Here is an 18,996-nt window from a genome sequence, read left to right as displayed (position 1 = left end):
GATGAATTTACAGGACATCAAAACAGTTAACAAACAGAAAATCCTACCATGACATGGTATTATATTGGTGATAAACTATATTTGAAGTGAGTTTAATTAGTTTTACTGAAGTCTGGCCAGTAGCTTTAAGTAAAATGGTGGTCTATTTAGATCAGACAATATGTGTATTTAATAAAAAATATCATTGTTTATCCATCAACATGGGTGGATTGGGGGAAAAAAAACAGGAAACTAATGCAGATGTTCAGGTCCAAGGCTCTAAACGACATGTAAGGTTCGAAAACCCGGTTTAATGTTCTGCTTTTTTTCTTCAAGGATTGCAAAAGCATCGCGATATTTAGTCAACAGAGCACAGGCCTGAGGTTATAGAGGTGATATCTCGCGTTACCTGAACATTCAGAGTCTCATTCCGCCACAGTCCAGTCTGCCGGGAGGGGGTTTTTCTGAACAGCTCCGCATTTTCTCTTTTCATTTGGACATAGAACCAAAAGTTTATATTTGTTACAATTAACTTTTTTATTTATTTAACGTAAACCAACACTTCTATCTTATTTAACATTTTCCGTCGTAATTTGTACATAAAGGAATAGCTAATTTTGCCTTTTGAGATCAGTCGGTAGTGCTAACAAAGAAAATTGTTTCTCTTCAGTAATAATCCCCCACTACTCTCTTTAGTTATGAGTCATGTGGTCATTGATAATCCACACGGTCTAGATCAGCAGGTAAGTTGTTTCAACTTGTTCTTATTTCTTTATTGAAGTTTGCGATTTTTTTGTCCTATTAGTGTTTAGTTTCGACTGAGAAAAACGGAGCTAGCCGCGCTAAGCTAACGCAGCGGCTGCTAAAATGGAGTCTGTAGTCGCAGTGGAGAGGATTGTGATGGCGGAACTTGTTGTTCCGCTCTGCTAACGAGCTCGCCAACTAATGTCGTTTTTCAAATACGTGTGGACACTTTGTTCAACTTTAAACCGAATATGTATTCAAGTCCCGTTTTATTTGAGCAGTCACGGCATTAAAAGGCCTTTGAAGGCTATGGAAAACTACTAGATTAGCTGACATTTTAGACCCGGCCGGCATTCTCCTGCCAGCCAGAGCAGGCCCGCTCAGCCTGAAACGTGGCGCAGGAAAAAATGCTCTCTTCAGGTTTTTAATGACCACGAACGACCTTTTCTTCTCTATAATCTTCATTTACAAATTTTCCCAATAAACCGAAGTCCATCCGTTGGTGAAGCTTTCAATTAAAACACTTATAGCAGTTTTAGTCATTTTATCCGATTATTTAACGTAGTACGTCGCGCTTCGGCGCTTAATGGACGCTTTGTGACTAAACATTCCTTTGACCTTAATTCGTTTCGGTTACCTGGCAAACGTTTAGCAACGGTGACGTGACTAGTTAAGTTAAAGTGACGCACCTTGTAAAACGTGTAATTACTAAAAACGGTTATTATATTAAGTAGTAAACACTAAAGTGAAACCTTAGTCGGCGTGGTGGTGATTAAAATTCCTAAACGAGTAGTAAGCATCTCTTCCTAAATAAGTTTTTCTTCATCTTCAAACCAAAAAACGGTCCAAAGTTCAAACACTTGACTTGGTTACTTCCCTATTTTTACATGTTAGTATGGGATGGAATTGTAGGAATTTAATTTGGGACTGTTTTCTTAGCAAGACTTTAACATAGTGTTTATTGTTGGGGTCATTGTTTTATTGTGGGTTGGTGGTTAGTTACTTCAGTACTTTACCACTGTTCTTACCTTCGGACATGTCTTGAGATGAAAAGAACAAGTCTGCCAAGCAGCCTTTTGCTTTAGGCCTTATACACACTGTTGGCTATAATCTGTTCAGTGTTCTTTATGGACCACATCATTAAGAGGTTGCTATTTGGATTTCATCAAGTATGATCTTGACTTTTTAAAGGCTAGCTGACTTTCCTGCCATGTAGTTAGGTGGAAAAGAGGCATAAAATCTTTAAAATAAAAAGTTTGTCTGAGTTGAACACTTGTTTTAAGCTTACATAACCATACTTAATCAGATTGTTTTTTTGTTTTTTTTTTACCACAAACAGTCCATGGAGGTCATAATCTGCTGGTGTTTAGCCCTTCCCAAAGTCCATTTTTATTACTGTCAACAAACATTTCACTGGCATGTATTTATGATTACATATTATTTTTTTTCTCTCCAGTCAGTATAGTCATGAATTATGACATTGGTCATGAAAATGTTCCAATTGTAATTTATTTTACTGACATAACTGAATCATCATTCAGGTCAACACCATTTGACAGGTTTTAAATGTAAACATTTTGCAATGGCTAATCAAATTAATGGCAAGGGTTAACTGTTAAAAGGCTTTTTTTAGGCTTCTTCTACTTATGTAAAACAATAAGATACCATATTTAAAATTCTTAATTTCATTTGTTTTTCCACTTGTAGCTTGCTGCCCTAGACTTGAACTCTGAAGGTCAAGGCGGAGGAACTGGCAGTAAGTACTAGTCATGTTCATCCTAAATGAGACCTAAACATACTTTTTTGTTTTCAAGTTGCTAAGAGTTTAGAGCAACACCTGCAATAAATGAATGGGTCGCTACCAGGTCTCTGAATTCTGAGGAGCAAATTCAGTCATTTGGTTCAGGTGTGTTGGAGCAGGGGTGGATCTAAAAGCCCTGGATGAATAGACCTAGGCACCTGCAGTCTACCTGTGGAGTTATCTGTCGGTGAATGTAGGATTAAGGTTCAAATGGTTTATTTCATACTACTTGTCTTATAATTGGGATTTATGTACATTACATTTAGTGAAATTTATCTTAAATTCACTTTCTCTTTAAAACACAAGTAGTTGTTCTGTTTCTAAATTTCGATGGTAGTGCGTTTACTAGTGTATTTTCTCTCTACCAGGACGCTACATTCCACCTCACTTGAGGAACAAAGATGCAGCCAAAAACGGTGAGTTTAATGAACATGTACTTGGCTACTCTCTAAAAATCATAACTTAGACTTGTAGTTTTGTTCATGTGAGAAGCCCATCAGAGCATGGTAAAAGAAAGTACAACTGAGAGAAGATCTGAGGCGTTTCACAATATGTTTTGTAACATATTGATCTTAACGAGTCGAGGCAAAGATGGTAGTTCTGTCCTATTTTTGTTGTTTTTTTAAAATGTGCTGAGGACCTCATCAGGACACAGAAGGAACAGAGAAAGACATGTTAATGTGTTTTCTTTCTGTGGTGGATGGGTCTTCAGTACTTGCAAACTAGGTCAAGTGGTATCATATGTCAGCTTCAGCCTTTAATTTCCACCCCAGACTGCTCTTATGTGGGAGGATGGGGCCAATTCACATTAATTTGGCTGAACTACTAAATGGATCATTTTTTTTTTCTTCAAAGTTCATGCTTTGGCTGATTCAGTCTCGTGTGAAAGAAAGGAGTGCTAGCTGTTGGCAGTTCCAATAAGGGTGGAAGTGGGACACGTTGCCTATTATACTTGGATACTTTGAGATTAAAGCGAACTAGAAATCGTGATACTGTGTCCCTGCACACTTGACCCTTTTTACTGTTTTTTTTTTATTCCACAGCAGGAAATTCTTATTCCGCTGGTAAACAGTGCGGTTATTCAGTGGCACCAGTAAATTTCTGTAAGTCCCTTCTGTCTGCTTTTGCTAAGGGCAAATTGCATTTCCAGATGCATGAAATAACAATTTCATACACCAGCAAAGTCAGTTTGATGGGGAGGTGCTTTTGAATGAAGTCAAAAGCAAGCAATTAATTTGATTAGATTAATTATTGTGCTTCTCTTTGATGAAATGCTTGCAGTCCAAGCTAGATGTTATATAGGGGATATTTGGATAACTTCTGGTTATCTTGTTTTCCCTTTTTTTTTTTTTTTGGAAAATGTCCCCCTCCCCTCCTATTATATACTGATGCCTGTATTTCACCTGCAATGTTCTCCAAGATGCCCCTAAGCAGTGCGCCCAACCATGGCAAGCTCAATGTCAGCAAACACAGGGAAATAGCTGTTCTTCTGGATGGGATGACTGTACGATGGGTAACTATTGTGCAAAGTCAAACCCAACACTAAAAACCGCACGTGCCAGTACTCCTGGGGGGAATCTGAAAGCTTGCTTCCCTACTTTTGCTCAGGTTACCCAAGACTGGCCTCTCAAGAGCTTGCCTTTTACCATGCCTACAGTGGTGGTTGGCGAAACAGATGCGGTATACCTTGACCTCCACTTGCATGTTATGCCATCCGGTTGTTGTCACACCCTGATGGCGTGTCAGCCAAAAGCCTTGGAACAGTCGGCGAAGCTTTGCTATGTCACGGTCACTTAACCGATATGAAAAGAAGTCTGGGCCTGACGGTGTTTGTGAACGGCTGCTAATGAGCATGATAATGTTGCATGGAGGTGATGCTTTAAAGATTACACCGCATCATGTGGGTGGCTGACAGATAGTGACACTGCAGGAAGTAAACAGTTGGTTTAATAGTATCTTGTTTAAACTCTACTTTTGTCTTGCCGTATGGAGTAGGAATGGTTTTATTTAATATAACTACATTAAAATCCTGTTTTACCAGTCACAATAAAATGCCTGCATTACCTTCTGAGTTCTTTGTCTTTTAAAACTTTGCACCAGGGCTACAATGTATTGATCAAATATTAGGTTGGTGACAAGCTTATTTTAGTGTCTGTCCATCTGGGGTACGTTTTTATATTGTTCCAAAACCTGCCAAAAAGGTTTTATTTGAAAGTAAAGATAAAGAATATGCATAAGACCATAACTGGCCAGTTGGTTTTGACTGTGATGCTTCTATCTTATTCAGTTAGTGGTTGGTTACTTTGTCACATTGTGTCGTGGTATTTCTCTGATTAAGCACAGCTGTAAGTAGCTACGTTTACATGGACATAAGTAATCGGAATAAACAGCCGATCGGACTAAAAATGTGTCATGTAAACATGCCAGTCGGAATATTCTGATTGGAATGAAAATGTAATCTGATTGAGGGGCGGTTTATGTCGATTGGCGATCCTAATGATAAGCATGTAAACGCTTGACAGGATCAAGGTATTCTGAATGAGGTAATTATTTATGTCTGTATAAATGGTACAATCCGATTATTTTTTGGTTTTTAATCTGATCGTGAAACTTTGCATGTAAACGTAGCTGCTGTTTGTATTGCCTTTTAAGACACAATTCATTGACTCATGAGTGTTTGACTGGGAATATGATTGCTTGTGTTGGCCATCACTTTTTGTGTGCTTACTAATGGTTCCCATCATGACGGATTTTGATTGACTTCCCGGTCTAAAATCTTCAAGTTCGATGAAAGACCTTGAAGTTTGGCAAGATCCTCGTGGCTGTTCTGCTCTTGATATCTGGGCTGAGCTGTGCTAAAGAGGTTTACCAGAAAGCTCAGTCTTACGGTCGCTGTTCCTCATTCACCACATTAAAACCAAAAGTGTGGCCACCAGTAGGAGCAACGGCTGTGTGCTAAATTTGGTGCTGGAACATAATTGTTCACAATATTATTAGATAGTAGTGTCAAAATAGCTCGTTTCTACCTGTCTGATTTGGTTTTTGTCTGTGGTTCAGTTCTGATAGACTTTTCCTTAATTTGTTGATCAACCTTTCACCCAGTCTGCTGTGTGTAGTGGTATCATCTGTAAATCACAGTTTTCAAATCATCTCTTTTTTCTTCCCTTTCTTGCATAAAGATTCACCTGGATGGGATGAAGGACGCACCAATGGATTTGTGAATGGTTTCCATGACAACCGTACAAATGGGGGTTTCGGAGGACGTGGACCCCCTCGCAATGACAGAGGTGGGCGTGGCGCCTACCGTGGTAACAGGGGCGGAGGCTCGTTTAATCAACCATTGCAAAGTACAGGTGGGGAATTACTGTCCTTTTTAAACGTCTAACTATAGCTGCAGGTTTAGCGTAATGTTAACTGGAAAACATCCCCCACCCTTTTAAACAGGTTTTGTTGAAGCTCTTTTATAGTAAACATACATTTTACCGTTATCCCAGTTTATGAGCTATAAAGATAAGTCAGGTGTGAAATGAATTCAGTCTTGACAGCATTTTGCCTTAAGGAAAACAAACATCTCCAGCCTTGGTAAGCAGCAGGCATCTTTTGATGTCTGACAGCTGATTGGCCAGAAGTGGTTCAGAGCGCATCGGTGAGATGTTTTCTATTCCTTCATAGCAGGGTTTGGAGGCTATGAAAACAAAGATGGAGGCTGGGGAGGAGCTCCTAGAGATGCTGCCTACAACAGCTTTGGAGGGCGTAATGATCGGTCAAAGTCTGCCTTCAATGACCGTGGGGCAGGCTCCAGGGGAAGGTGTGTAACATTTTAAAAGTCATTTCAGATGAGCCATCAATGGGAAAGTTAAATTGAATTTTATTATAGCTTGTGATTAATCAGCATGTTTATCTGTTTACAGATACGAGCGCGGAGGATTTGCTGGTGGAGGAAATAGCCGCTGGGTGGAGGACTCCAGAGAAGATGACTGGTCCAAGCCCACCGCACCCAATGAGCGTCTGGAAAAGTAAGGGTCATTCTGCTCGCGGATGGAAACAAAGCTGAAGCTATCTTTATCTTCACAGACTAACCCTGACTTGAACCTTTTTCAGTGAGCTTTTTGCTGGAAGCAACACTGGGATAAACTTCGAGAAATACGACGATATTCCTGTGGAGGCGACTGGAAGCAACTGCCCACCACACATTGAGAGTGTAGGTGTCTGTGGCTTCTTTGTTGTTCTTCTTTAAACAAGAGGGACTTGTGATTAATGCTGCTTGGTGTAATTATGCAGTTCCATGATGTGGACATGGGGGAGATCATCATGGGGAACATCAACCTGACTCGTTACACTCGGCCCACTCCAGTCCAGAAGCACGCCATTCCTATCATTAAGATCAGGAGAGACCTTATGGCCTGTGCCCAGACTGGTTAGTATCTCAGGGTCTTAAACTGTTATAATTAAGTTTTTAATACTTTGTTTTATGGTAGAGACAACAGGAAATGATTTGACTCTATTAGCGGTTGTTGTTTTTTGGAGCTTTGTTAAATGGAGCTGTCTGTATGATCCCTGGTCCGTTTCAGGTTCTGGTAAGACTGCTGCCTTCCTGTTGCCAGTTCTGAGTCAGATCTACACAGATGGGCCAGGAGACGCTCTCCAGGCCTCAAAGAACAGTGGACAGGTAGTAACCTAATCCAAAAGGAGTAAGCATTTCTAAGTGGTGTTTGACTGGTCCTTACAAGTTTTTCTTTAATCTTCAGGAGAACGGGAGGTACAGCCGACGTAAGCAGTACCCAATCTCCCTTGTTTTGGCTCCAACCAGAGAACTGGCTTTGCAGATCTATGATGAAGCAAGGAAGGTGAGTTTAAAGCGTGTAAACAATCCATTGTTGTTTTTCATTGAAATGTGAAATCACAAGACTTACCTATTCATTCATGGCATCCAGTTTGCCTACCGCTCCCATGTGCGTCCCTGCGTGGTATACGGTGGCGCAGACATTGGCCAACAGATCAGGGAACTGGAAAGAGGCTGTCATCTACTGGTGGCCACACCAGGACGTTTGGTTGACATGATGGAGAGGGGCAAGATCGGCCTGGACCATTGCAAGTTAGTATTCAACTCATTGGGATTTGAAAAGATAAACATTTTAATGAAAGCACCTGATTTCAGGATCTACTAGTTATTAAATGTGAATCGTGTCTGCAGCTACTTGGTCCTGGATGAGGCTGATCGCATGTTGGACATGGGATTTGAGCCGCAGATCAGGCGCATTGTGGAGCAAGACACAATGCCACCAAAGGGCATGCGCCAGACCATGATGTTCAGTGCCACCTTCCCCAAAGAGATTCAGGTATGCTAGACTGATGGGAAACTTGCAGGGTTGATGTGAGTCTGGTTAGCTTATTGATTGTTTTTTAATTTCAGATCCTTGCTCGTGACTTCCTGGAGGACTACATTTTCCTGGCAGTGGGTCGTGTCGGTTCCACTTCAGAGAACATCACACAGAAGGTGGTCTGGGTAGAAGAGAATGACAAAAGATCTTTTCTTCTTGACCTGCTCAATGCCACAGGTAAAAATAAAGATTTATTTTAACAAACGTAACAGTTGTAACTAGTCCTGTCAGCAATACCAAGATAATGCTTTTTGGATGTGTTCATGTACAGAATCTAAAGCTATTTTAGTTCAATGCTGTGCGTCTTTTTGAATTACCGTATTTTCCGCACTTTAAGGCGCACCTTCAATGAATGGCCTATTTTAGAACTTTTTTCATATATACGGCGCACCGGATTATAAGGCGCATAGAATAGAAGCTACTGCAGTCAAACGTTTGACTGGGGTTGCATTATGCATCCACTAGATGGAGCTGTGCTAAAGAGAATGTCAACAAAACAGTCAGATAAGTCAGTCAGTCAAACTTTATTAATACACTACAAACCAGCGTTCTGATAACTCCATTCACTCTCATGGTAACGTCTCCTCTACATAGAATTCTATTGAATAGAGCCAACCGCACGTTAGGAATGCATTGGAGTCTATGAAGTTGAAGTTGAAATCAAACGTTAGTTAAAACGTGAAAGGGAACTTTTCCCTGATTCAGTAAACATGTAAAAGAAACAGTTTGATGCACTAAATCAAACGTTAGTACATTCACAATATAGTAGCGTTAACTGTTGAATTCTCTCGCTGCTGCTCTATTCCCATGTTCCACTGCGTAGCTGACAGCCTTGAGTTTGAACTCAGCATCGTAAGCGTGTCTCTTGAAAGGTGCAATTTTGGGGTCGTTATACACACACAAGTGGTGTTGGATGAGGAGTAAGCACAGTACAGGTGTATTACTTCGGCGACGCCCCTGACTACGGTAGCCGTAATGCTGCAAGCGGTGCAGCTTTGTAGTTTACCAGTCGTACTGAAACATTTTGACAGAGCGCCGTGTACAACCAGTATGGATCAACCAATTAACCAATTGATCCATATATAAGGCGCTCTGGATTACAAGGCGCACTGTCATTTTTTGAAAAAATTAAAGGTTTTTAAGTGCGCCTTATAGTGCGGAAAATACGGTATAACAAACCATATTCAGGATGACAGACCTGCTGAAAGCCTTGCTTCATGCCAGAGTCAAACAATTTCAAGTACAACATGATTCATATTTCTGGGTATTTAACGCAGTCTCTTGTCTCAACCTAAAAAGATTTCTTAACATTATTTGAACTGGGTAGGTTTGTATGGTTCTGCTGCTAGATTAAGAAATGATTTGGCACCTCCAGGCTATATTTCAAGGCTAGCACCCTTGGTTATGGGAGTTATTTTTCTGGCTTGTGACAAGATGCAATAGCAAAACAGTTCAGCAGTAAATACCAAGATGACAGATTTTAACCCAATAATCAGACAATCCGGAAGTTATTCAGACATGATTAATTGTTGAACTAAGTTCATTTTGTAAATGGTTATTGGTGAGATTAAACATCTTTATACAATCTTTACCGGTTTTATAAAAATTAATTTTGTGCCATTATGTTTTTTTTGTTTTTGTTTTTTTGTCATGATCTTCCTGTTGCAACCCCAGTATATACGTATGTGTGAATTAAAAATGTTATATATTTTTTTTGAAAGCCCACTGATTTAGTTTCCTTGTGGCTCTGCAGGTAAAGACTCCCTGACTCTGGTGTTTGTGGAAACAAAGAAAGGAGCTGACGCTCTGGAGGACTTCCTGTACCGGGAGGGTTACGCCTGCACCAGCATTCATGGAGATCGATCTCAGAGGGACAGAGAAGAAGCTCTGCATCATTTCCGATCTGGACGCTGCCCAATCCTGGTGGCTACAGCTGTAAGTTCCTTTGCTTTGTGTGTTAGCATTAACGGAAACATGTCAACAGATTTTTTGTGTTTGGTTTATTTTTCTGGTGATATGTTCATTGGAGGACTGCAGCTTTCTGGTTTCAAGAACTCTGGATTTCTGTTAATGTAATCATTCCCCAGTTAAACTTATTTTGACCACATCATAGCTCTGAAAGCACCTCGGACAAATGTACAGAAAATGCTGACATTGTTGTTCTCTGCTTGGCTTTGTGCGTGGAAGAGTCAGTCAGAAACCTGAGCCAACTGGGTCTGTGAAAAGGTTTTGGATGTGCTGAGAAAAAATAAAGTCTTTCCTACTGTTGCTTCCTTGTCTGCTTTCCAGGTGGCTGCTCGAGGTCTGGACATCAGCAATGTAAAGCATGTGATCAACTTCGATCTGCCCAGTGACATTGAGGAGTACGTTCACCGTATCGGCCGTACGGGACGTGTGGGCAACCTTGGTATGATCCCATTCTCACTGGTAAATACTTTACATTGCCACTTTTTAAATGTAATGTCATGTCTGAACTTGTCTTCAGGTCTGGCCACGTCGTTCTTTAACGACAAAAACAGCAACATAACCAAAGATTTGCTGGACATCCTGGTTGAGGCCAAGCAGGAGGTTCCCTCCTGGCTTGAGAGCCTGGCCTATGAACACCAGCACAAGAGCACCAACCGTGGACGCTCTAAGAGGTAACGCTCCCATACACTGTCCAATCATCAAAGAAACGGTCATTTTAACTAAAAAGAAGAGTTCATTGTTGACATTGGACTATTGTTAATCAGGTTAATGTAATACATTATTCATGTTTTATAATCATTTGTGGATTTGCTGTGAAAATGCACAGAATGCTGTCTTTAAAAATAACAGTCAGGTTTGTTTTAGGTTAAACGAGGAAAATATGAGCTGGAAAGTAAAATCTATCTAAAGAAAAGTTGGTAACATTTTTAAGTTGCAGAGTAGTTGCCATGACGATAATGTATCAAAATGGGCTTCCACTACAGATGTCAATGATTACCAGTCCAATACTTTATAGAAATCACAGCCATGTCAGTTCTTTAGAGTGTAGATAAGTCTACAATAATGTTCTAACACATCACCTAAAACACGCTTAGTTTGATCATGTTTCTAAGCATATTTAGCTCAACGCGGCCACATGCCATGCTCATGCTGTTTTTATGCCAAGCAGTTAGTATTATGGCTAGGCTAATGTTGGCATATTTAGTCTGCTCTTGCACTGGTCCCAGCTCAGCATAGTTCAGCTCTGCTCGTTTTTTAGGCTTTTCCATTAATAATTGTTACGTGGAACAGTTGCTAGTTTTAGTACCTAAGTTGGATGCAGTCCCATCCATGTGGAGTTGTGCTGAAAACAAGATGTCAGAAGACTGTCGTGACTGATTGTAATATCAACCGTTGTACGCTGGGTTTATTGTGGATATGACCACTATAGCAAGGTAGCATTAGCTTACACATTCTCCAGATTGTACCAGAGCTTCCTTCTCTCTTCTGCACCCATCCAGAGTGCTTCATCTTGCGGTCTGCAGCTTTCTCTGGTTCTTCTTTTGGAGTCTGATAACAACCATAGGCTGAGCAGCAGGTCCTCCGTTGTTGCGTTTGTGTCACATACCAATCGGATCACGTTATTTTTCGGACTGTGATGATGCCTCCCACATTAAAATGTTGTTCTGTTGTTAAATTAAAGTTGTCTGGAAAACTAACCAAACTGTGTAGAGCAGAGCTGACCTAATACAAACTGCGTTGAGTAAGGTACTAATTAGAAGGGGCAGTAGTTCACTTAGACCTAACTGTGTACATGGTTTTTGAACGTCTGAAAACCTGGGGGGGGGGAATATTTCCGCTCCTTGTTTTGTCAAAATCTGACATCAGTGGGCAGTCCAGGTCGCAAAAGAAACGGGAAGTCACTCTGGTTTTTCATTGAGAAAGGTGCAGTAAATGGTTATAAAGATGTAGATTATAAGCAGATAATCCACAATCATTTGACAAAATAATATTCCTCCATCTCACTGAGGGCAGCAGATGCAATCAGTAAGGATGGGAGTTGAGTTTCGTCAGTTATCCTGCCACCAATCATTTCAAAATGCTTCGTTTGGGACTTTGTTCACTACCTCCAGCCATAATGTAGTAGCTTAATACTGGCTGAAGCTGATATTTTGTTGGTTAATAAGTACAAACACTACAACTAACAGATCTTTCTCTTTTAGGTCCTCAGGTTGTTTTGGAGCTAGAGATTACCGCCAGACATCAGGTGGCTCTGGGGGCTTTAACAGCAACCGTTCAGGGCGCGGCGCTGGAGGTCATGGAGGAAACCGTGGCTTTGGTGGAGGTAAGAAACTATATTGTGGCTGACTTCAGCTCTGTTGAAGGCATTGGTACCTGATCAGAAATCATTATTGTACTGCCAAGAGGTGAAAGCTTTGGTTTAGTTATGTTCTCTTTGTCACACTTGTTCACAAACTAGTTAATTGCCATCTAGTTAACCCAGTGTGACGCAGGTTGTAAGTGACCTCTACATCTTTCTTCTCAGGTGGCTTTGGTGGCAACTTCTACAGCGACGGCTACGGAGGAAATTACAACCACTCTGGTAGTGTAGATTGGTGGGGGAACTAGACATCATAGGAACAGGTTGTCATGCCAACCTAATGAAAACCACATGTTAACCTAAAGCCAGACCATAACAACCTTCCCTGTGTAGCTTCACTGACAGACAGTACATTACAACCCAAGTTCTCTGCCATCGGCTTCTTCCACAAGGAAGTGCAGCACGACGCAAAGAAAACCACCAGTACGTGCCGAGCACTGGAGGCCGCAGAGATTTGCACACCTCAGAGTGAGCATGGATGCTTACATGCATTGTCCGGCAGCAACCTCGGACTTTCATTGTTCAGTCTTTTTGTTCTTATTGTGGGGGGTACCCCACATCCGGGTAACCTGAGGATTATTTGTATGTTGATGTACTGTGCCTTTTTGAATTTAAACAGGAAATATATGTTGTCATTTCATCAGATGAACATGGCCAAGAGCTCTAAATTTGTTTTAAATATTTTGCTTAAAGAAGAAAAAAAAACAGAAAAGTTAAAGAAGCTTCGACTTAAACCTTGGCAAACTCTTGGGTGTTGTGGCTCTCGGAGTCATGATTCCATTTGAACCTCAAATTTCTACCATCTTGTAGCCTTTTCTATCGTCAAACAGCTAATGGAGCCATTACTTTCTCTAAAACTGGGCCACTCTGCGAAGCAACTGTTTTAATCCTTAAGGGGACGAAGTTCCTTTAGTTTTTGTTTTCTGCTCACTCTATCCTGGACAGGCTCTGTTTCAGGATATGGTCGACTTTGATTTAGCCATTCCTAATATAATCTTAAGAAACACAGAAGTCATTAAGCTCAGTGCCAACGATCGCTGAGATACAAACAAGAAACCAATGCTGGAACTCCACACGTTTGGATTGACTTGATAGTGTTACGGCAGCTAGTATGTTGTGCTAGCTACTTTAAGTGAACGGTGTTTTTGTTGCTTTTTACTTGACGTTTTTGGTGCAGGCGTATGCAAAATTTTTGAAAAATTGAGTCAGTTTTTTGAATCGTTTCTCTACAAATGTGTATCAAAGCAATGCCTGCCATCTTGAAAGTGAAGTTCAAAATGGCTGCACAAAGGACCACAGCATTGGGGGTACATGGGTCTCACTGTGGTGTTGGTGTTAACTAAATCGACCAGAAGCCACCAAGGCCCCGGCAGTATTCTACGCTTGCAAGTGTTTTGTTTTTTGGTCAAGGAAAAAGGATGAGAAAGTCGCAGGCTTATAACTTAATTACAAACATTTTCTCTTTTCAAGCTGCGTTGGAGGCTTGGTTCATCGTTAGGAGACAGACATTGGAGTGATCACTGAGGTTTTCAATTAACCAGCAGGAAAACGGGGAGGGGGTGGTGGGGGGGGCAGCACTCCAACCACAGGGGGTTACGGCACAGGGAGACTTTCAGTGCACCGCCATTGGTTTGCATTGCAGCATAAACTGAAGGTGGCGTGTTTACCTGCATGGAACATTTTAGTATCAGGAAAAAAAAACATTAATGAAACTGGAGCGGCTTTTCCTCTCAGAGGATCAGGAGGCGGCTACGTAGCGCTCCCAGTCCTCTTCAGGTGTGATGTGCCTTGAAATCTTTATTTTTCTTTATGGGAAAACAACAAAAAAAAAAAATCTAAAAGCGGATGCACTGACAGTATTGAGAGATTGAATGGTGCTACTTGATATGCGTGTAGGCCCTTGTATGTGGAGCCCATCAAGTTTTACAAAAGTCGTTTTATTGGACATTAGAGTTTTATATAGACGTCTCTGACATGTGTCCTTAAGCTTCCAAATATTGTGTGAGAGAAGTTTGTGAAAAACGCAGCTTGTTTACAAAGGGGAAGGGTTCTCAACGTTTAAATCCAGGATTTATTTGGGACCAGGGGATTTAGCAGTCGGGGGGGGGGGGGGGGGGAATTTAGCCATTTGCACAGATTTCTAGATTCTACTTTTGCTGCTAGTTTTGTGTAATTTATTAAGCATTTTTGAAAAATATTTATTTTTGTAAGCCTCAAAGTGATACTTTGAAAGTTTCAGAAACTTGACCAAAAGACAGTACGAAAAACACTGGCACTTGAATGTTGAATGTCACCTGTATGCGTGAAATTTATATATTTCGGGGTAGTGTGAGCTTTTTAATGTGTAAGATCCATTGGACTCAGTATATAATATCCACAGCTGTTTCAGAGGCCTCCACATGGCCAGCCATCTATTGGACCTTACTAATTGGTCATCAAAATTCAAAAATGGATTTGAGCAAACATGCCAAGGTTTGGAGTAAAGCTTTCAAAAGAGCAAATAAATTTCCTAAGCATATCAGTGCAGAAGTATTCAGATTCTCCAACTGTGTGCATTAATCCTTTAATCTAATTTGACTTGTTTTTTGTTTTCTAGTCAATGTCTGGCACTTGGCAAACCTTTAAAGAAACAAACATGTGGTTGATTCGACTTGTTGTATTTGCATAAATGATACCTCTTGAGTTCTCCACGACTGTGGAACAGGTCTTTAGCTTTATATGTCAAGCAGCTGTTTTAGATAACAAAATATAAGGCGCTGCAGCAGAACCGAAGACTTGTTGCACGATTTTTAGAGAACCCCAGAGCTGTTTAGATGTAGACTTTGCTTTTCTGTATTGGCCTCTAGGCTGCTGCACTGCATGGGAAAGTACTCAGCTGTGCAAATTGTAAGATTTTACCAAAATAAAATGTTTGGATGCAAAAGTATGATGAATAATTCAAGCATGTTTTGTGAAAAGTTGTTTACCGTAGATGATGCAGAAAAGACTTGTAGCAAGCGGCCTGCTGCCTTGTGTGGAAGTCAGGCAGACTGGTGGCAAAAATTCAGTTTCTTATGGATTGGATGAGCTTCATTTCTTTTGAAGAGGAAAATACATAAAAATGTCATTTGTACTTTGAACTGTGTCATTTAGTATTTTCTTGAGTTGGTTGGTGTGAATTCAACGGCTCTATTACTACACAGTACTGTATAGATGGATGTACACACACACACACACACACACCTTGGTGGCAAAATTCAGCTAAAGGCTTCAACAGTTTTATCATTCCAAAGATTATGACACAAAACTATAAATCAGCTGGGTTTTATTGACATTTATTCCACAGCTGTGGATATTAAACTTCCTTTTTATGGGGTTGACTTTATTTCCTACGTCTTACTTTGACCCCTGACACTGGGGAAAAAGACATTTTGTGATGCTTTAAATCTGCAATCACTTTAACTTGGTCACAGTAGCTCTTAGCTTTAATATATTTAATATAAAACAGAATTTAATATAAGTATATAATATAATCCAGCTTCTTAGTTTAATACAGCCCAAGACCACTCCTGCTTGAATAAAGACTATAAGGGTTATTTAGGGGCCTAGCAGAGATGCTGTAATAAATCTCAGAGGATTTGATTGCTATGAATTGACATTTTTTGGTTTTCCCCTGCCTGACCAATCTGTGTTCAGATGTCACTTACATAAAACCTGTCTGACAAATTGGTTTTAAAAGATCATAAACAAGTCCTGATCTTAAGAAATTCAAGAACTGATGCTATATAAATAAACTGAATGAGAAGCAAAGCCACTGAGATCTATCAGACTCGAATGGCTACAGAAAGCTACAGCTCTCAGGAATGAAGAAGAAAACTTACTGACGGGTCACGTCGAGTTTTCGACATGTGTAGGCTTCTGAGGTTGGGATGGGTCTCCTTGGCAAAGATATTTAATGTTCAAGCTAATAAACTTTGTGTTTTTTGCAAATATTCAATCATTTTGAATTCAGTGCTTGCAGCACGTTCCACAAAAGCTGGGACAGGAGCAACAAAAGACTGCAGTTGAGGAATGCTTAAAAAACACCTGTTTGGATCATTCTGCAGATGAACAGGTTCATTGGAAACAGTTGTGTCATGATTTGGTATAAAAGGAGCATCCCTGAAAGGCTCAGTTCTTCACAAGCAAGGAAGATCCAAGGTTCAACACTTTTTGAATAACTGAGTAAATAATTGAACATTTTAAGAACAACATTTCGTAACGTACAAGGAATTTAGGGATTTCATCTACAGTTCTACAGAGTTCATCTGAGATGGATCGTTGCAAAGTGGAAAAGTGTGTTGTGGTCTGACAAGTTCAAAAGCCAGCATCTGTGATGGTATAGGGGTTTGTTAGTGCCCATGGTATGGGTAACTGGCACATCTGTGAAGGCACCATTAATGCTGAAAGGTACAGATATGGTTTGCATCAACATCTGCTGCCATCCAAGCAACATCTTTTTCAGGGCCGTCCTGCTTATTTCAGCAAGACAATACCAAGCCACATTCTGCACGGGTTCCAGCAGCGTAGCTTCGTAGTAAAAGAGTGCTGGTACCAGACTGGCCTGCCTGCAGTCCAGACCTGTCTCCCATTGAAAATGTGTGGAGCATTATGAAGGGAAAATACGACAACAGAGACCCCGAAGTGATGAGCAACTGAAGCTGTTCATCAAGCAAGAATAGGAAATAATTCCTCCCATGAAGCTTCAACAATTTGTGTCCTCAGTTCCCAAACGGTTATTGAGTTTTGTTAAAGGAAAGGTGATGGAGCACAGTGGTAAAAATGCACCTGTCCCAGCTTTGTTGGAACAGGTTGTAAACATTAAATTCAAAATGAGTGAATATTTGCAAAAAACAATGAGGTTCATCAGTTTGAACATTAAATAAATTGTCTTTGTAGTGTTATTAATTGCATATAGGTTGAATAGGATTTGCAAATCATTGAATTTTTATGTTTAACACAGCATCCTAACTTCATTGAAATTGGGGTCGTGCAGCGATCCCAGGTCGTTGTCTTCCGCTTCATCCCGGACCAGGTTGTGGGGCAGCAGACTCAGTAGAAAGACCCAGACATCCCTCTCCCGAGACACCTCCTCCAGCTCCTCCGGAGGGGAGCCCAAGGCGTTCTCAGGCCAGCTGAGAGACTCAGTCCCTCCAGCGTGTCCTGGGTTGTCCCCTGGGCCTTCTCCCGGTGGGACGTGCCTGGAACACCTCCTGAGGAAGGCGTCCAGGAGGCATCCGGTATAGATGCCTGAGCCACCTCAACTGGCTCCTCTCGATGTGGAGAAGCAGCGGCTCTACTCAGAGCTCCTCCCGGATGGCCGAGCTCCTCACCCTATCTCTAAGGGAGTGCCCGGCCACCCTACGGAGGAAGTTCATTTCAGCCGCTTGTATCCAGGATCTCGTTCTTTCGGTCATGACCCAAAGTTCATGGCCATAGGTGAGGGTAGGAACGTAGACCGACCGGTAAATCGAGAGCTTCACTTTTCGGCTCAGCTCTCTTCACAACAACGGACCGGCACAGCGAACCCATTAGTGCAGCACCCTCAACGATCCACCTGTCGATCTCCCGCTCCATTCTTCCCTCACTCGTGAACAAGACCCCGAGATACTTGAACTCCTCCACTTGAGGCAGGAACTCCCCTCCAACCTGAAGGGGACAACCCCCTGTTTTCCGGTTGAGAAACATGGCCTCGGACTTGGTTGGGCTGATCCTCATCCCAGTCGCTTCACACTCAGCTGCAGACTGCACCATTGCAGGCTGTAGGTCTTGGCTAGATGGGGCCAGCAGGACCACGTCATCCGCAAAAAGAAGAGACCAAATCCAAACGAAACAAACCGGACTCTCTCCGGCCCTTGGCTGCGCCTAGAAATCCTGTCCATAAAAGTTATGAACAGGACATGTGACAAAGGGAAGCCCGGCCAGAGTCCAACATGCACCGGGAACAGGTCCAATTTAGCGCCAGCAATGCGGGCTAAACTCCTGCTCCGCTCGTACAGGGACCGGATGGCCCCTAGTAAAGAGCGCCCGACTCTGTACTCCTGCAGCACCCTCCACAGGGTACCGTGGGGGACACAGCCGAATGCTTTCTCCAGGTCCACAGTCCTACAGTTTCAACTAAAGTAAAGAAACTGTTACAATGAATATTTTACCTAGAAATAGAGTTTTCCATTACGTCAAAGTTTTTAAGGTGAGAGGTTTGCGTACAGGGAGGAAAGCATCAGAACATCCAGTAGTGTTGGGCAAGCACTGTGTTACAGAATCATGCTGGCGACATTGCAGAGCTTGCAGAGTGCGTCCAGAGGTTAGTGAGGCTAAAACCTTTGGACAACACCTTTAATTATAGTGCCATACCAGCAGCAGTATATTGTCAGAGAGCCCGATCTCAAATTTGATCCACAGCCTCCGGTCACACTGTGTCATTGCATTGCAAACCTGGAAGGCAGGTGTGCGTGGTGTTTAAGTACCCTGACCTGTATTTTCTACCTCTACAGATGGAGTCTACTTGGACTCTTGTGGGTGCATTTGGAGCAGGAAAAATGCAAACTAATGGATTAATGATTCAGTTTGATGGAAAGCCCATTTTAGCCCACTTTTTGGGGCGTTTTTGCTTGCTCTGTGGAGGTCATACTGGGTTTTGTATGCTGAGTAGGTTTCATAACTGCTCATTCTGTGACACCCATTTTGTGTAATTTGTGTGTCATGTTGTGAGAATAAGGTTACGGACCCATTAAGGTTGGAGGGAG

The 18,996-nt window shown here is 41.6% G+C and overlaps 1 protein-coding gene across 12 annotated transcripts; it reads left to right on the top strand.

The window, feature by feature from the left end:
- Positions 1-397: 397 nt before the first annotated feature.
- Positions 398-15,351, top strand: ddx3xa (DEAD-box helicase 3 X-linked a). Of its 12 annotated transcripts, none has more exons than XM_047370160.1 (21): positions 398-722; positions 2,431-2,479; positions 2,893-2,940; positions 3,568-3,627; positions 3,945-4,037; positions 4,133-4,204; positions 5,704-5,811; positions 6,200-6,332; positions 6,436-6,540; positions 6,626-6,725; positions 6,806-6,941; positions 7,096-7,193; positions 7,273-7,371; positions 7,459-7,619; positions 7,719-7,863; positions 7,938-8,082; positions 9,659-9,840; positions 10,195-10,312; positions 10,391-10,544; positions 12,075-12,196; positions 12,398-15,351. In XM_047370160.1, the coding sequence occupies exons 1-21, from the start codon at positions 678-680 to the stop codon at positions 12,478-12,480; spliced, it is 2,256 nt and encodes a 751-aa protein (XP_047226116.1). In that variant the 5' UTR covers positions 398-677; the 3' UTR covers positions 12,481-15,351. The 12 variants fall into 12 exon arrangements, with proteins under 12 accessions (XP_047226116.1, XP_047226115.1, XP_047226114.1 ...); XM_047370159.1 differs by having other exon boundaries at positions 6,197-6,332; XM_047370158.1 differs by having other exon boundaries at positions 5,704-5,877.
- Positions 15,352-18,996: the final 3,645 nt, after the last annotated feature.

Source organism: Girardinichthys multiradiatus, chromosome 7, assembly GCF_021462225.1.
Source record: "Girardinichthys multiradiatus isolate DD_20200921_A chromosome 7, DD_fGirMul_XY1, whole genome shotgun sequence".
In the NCBI taxonomy this organism is placed as follows: domain Eukaryota; kingdom Metazoa; phylum Chordata; class Actinopteri; order Cyprinodontiformes; family Goodeidae; genus Girardinichthys; species Girardinichthys multiradiatus.
Note: the sequence above shows the minus strand (reverse complement) of the source record. Positions and strands in the feature narration are given on the sequence as shown.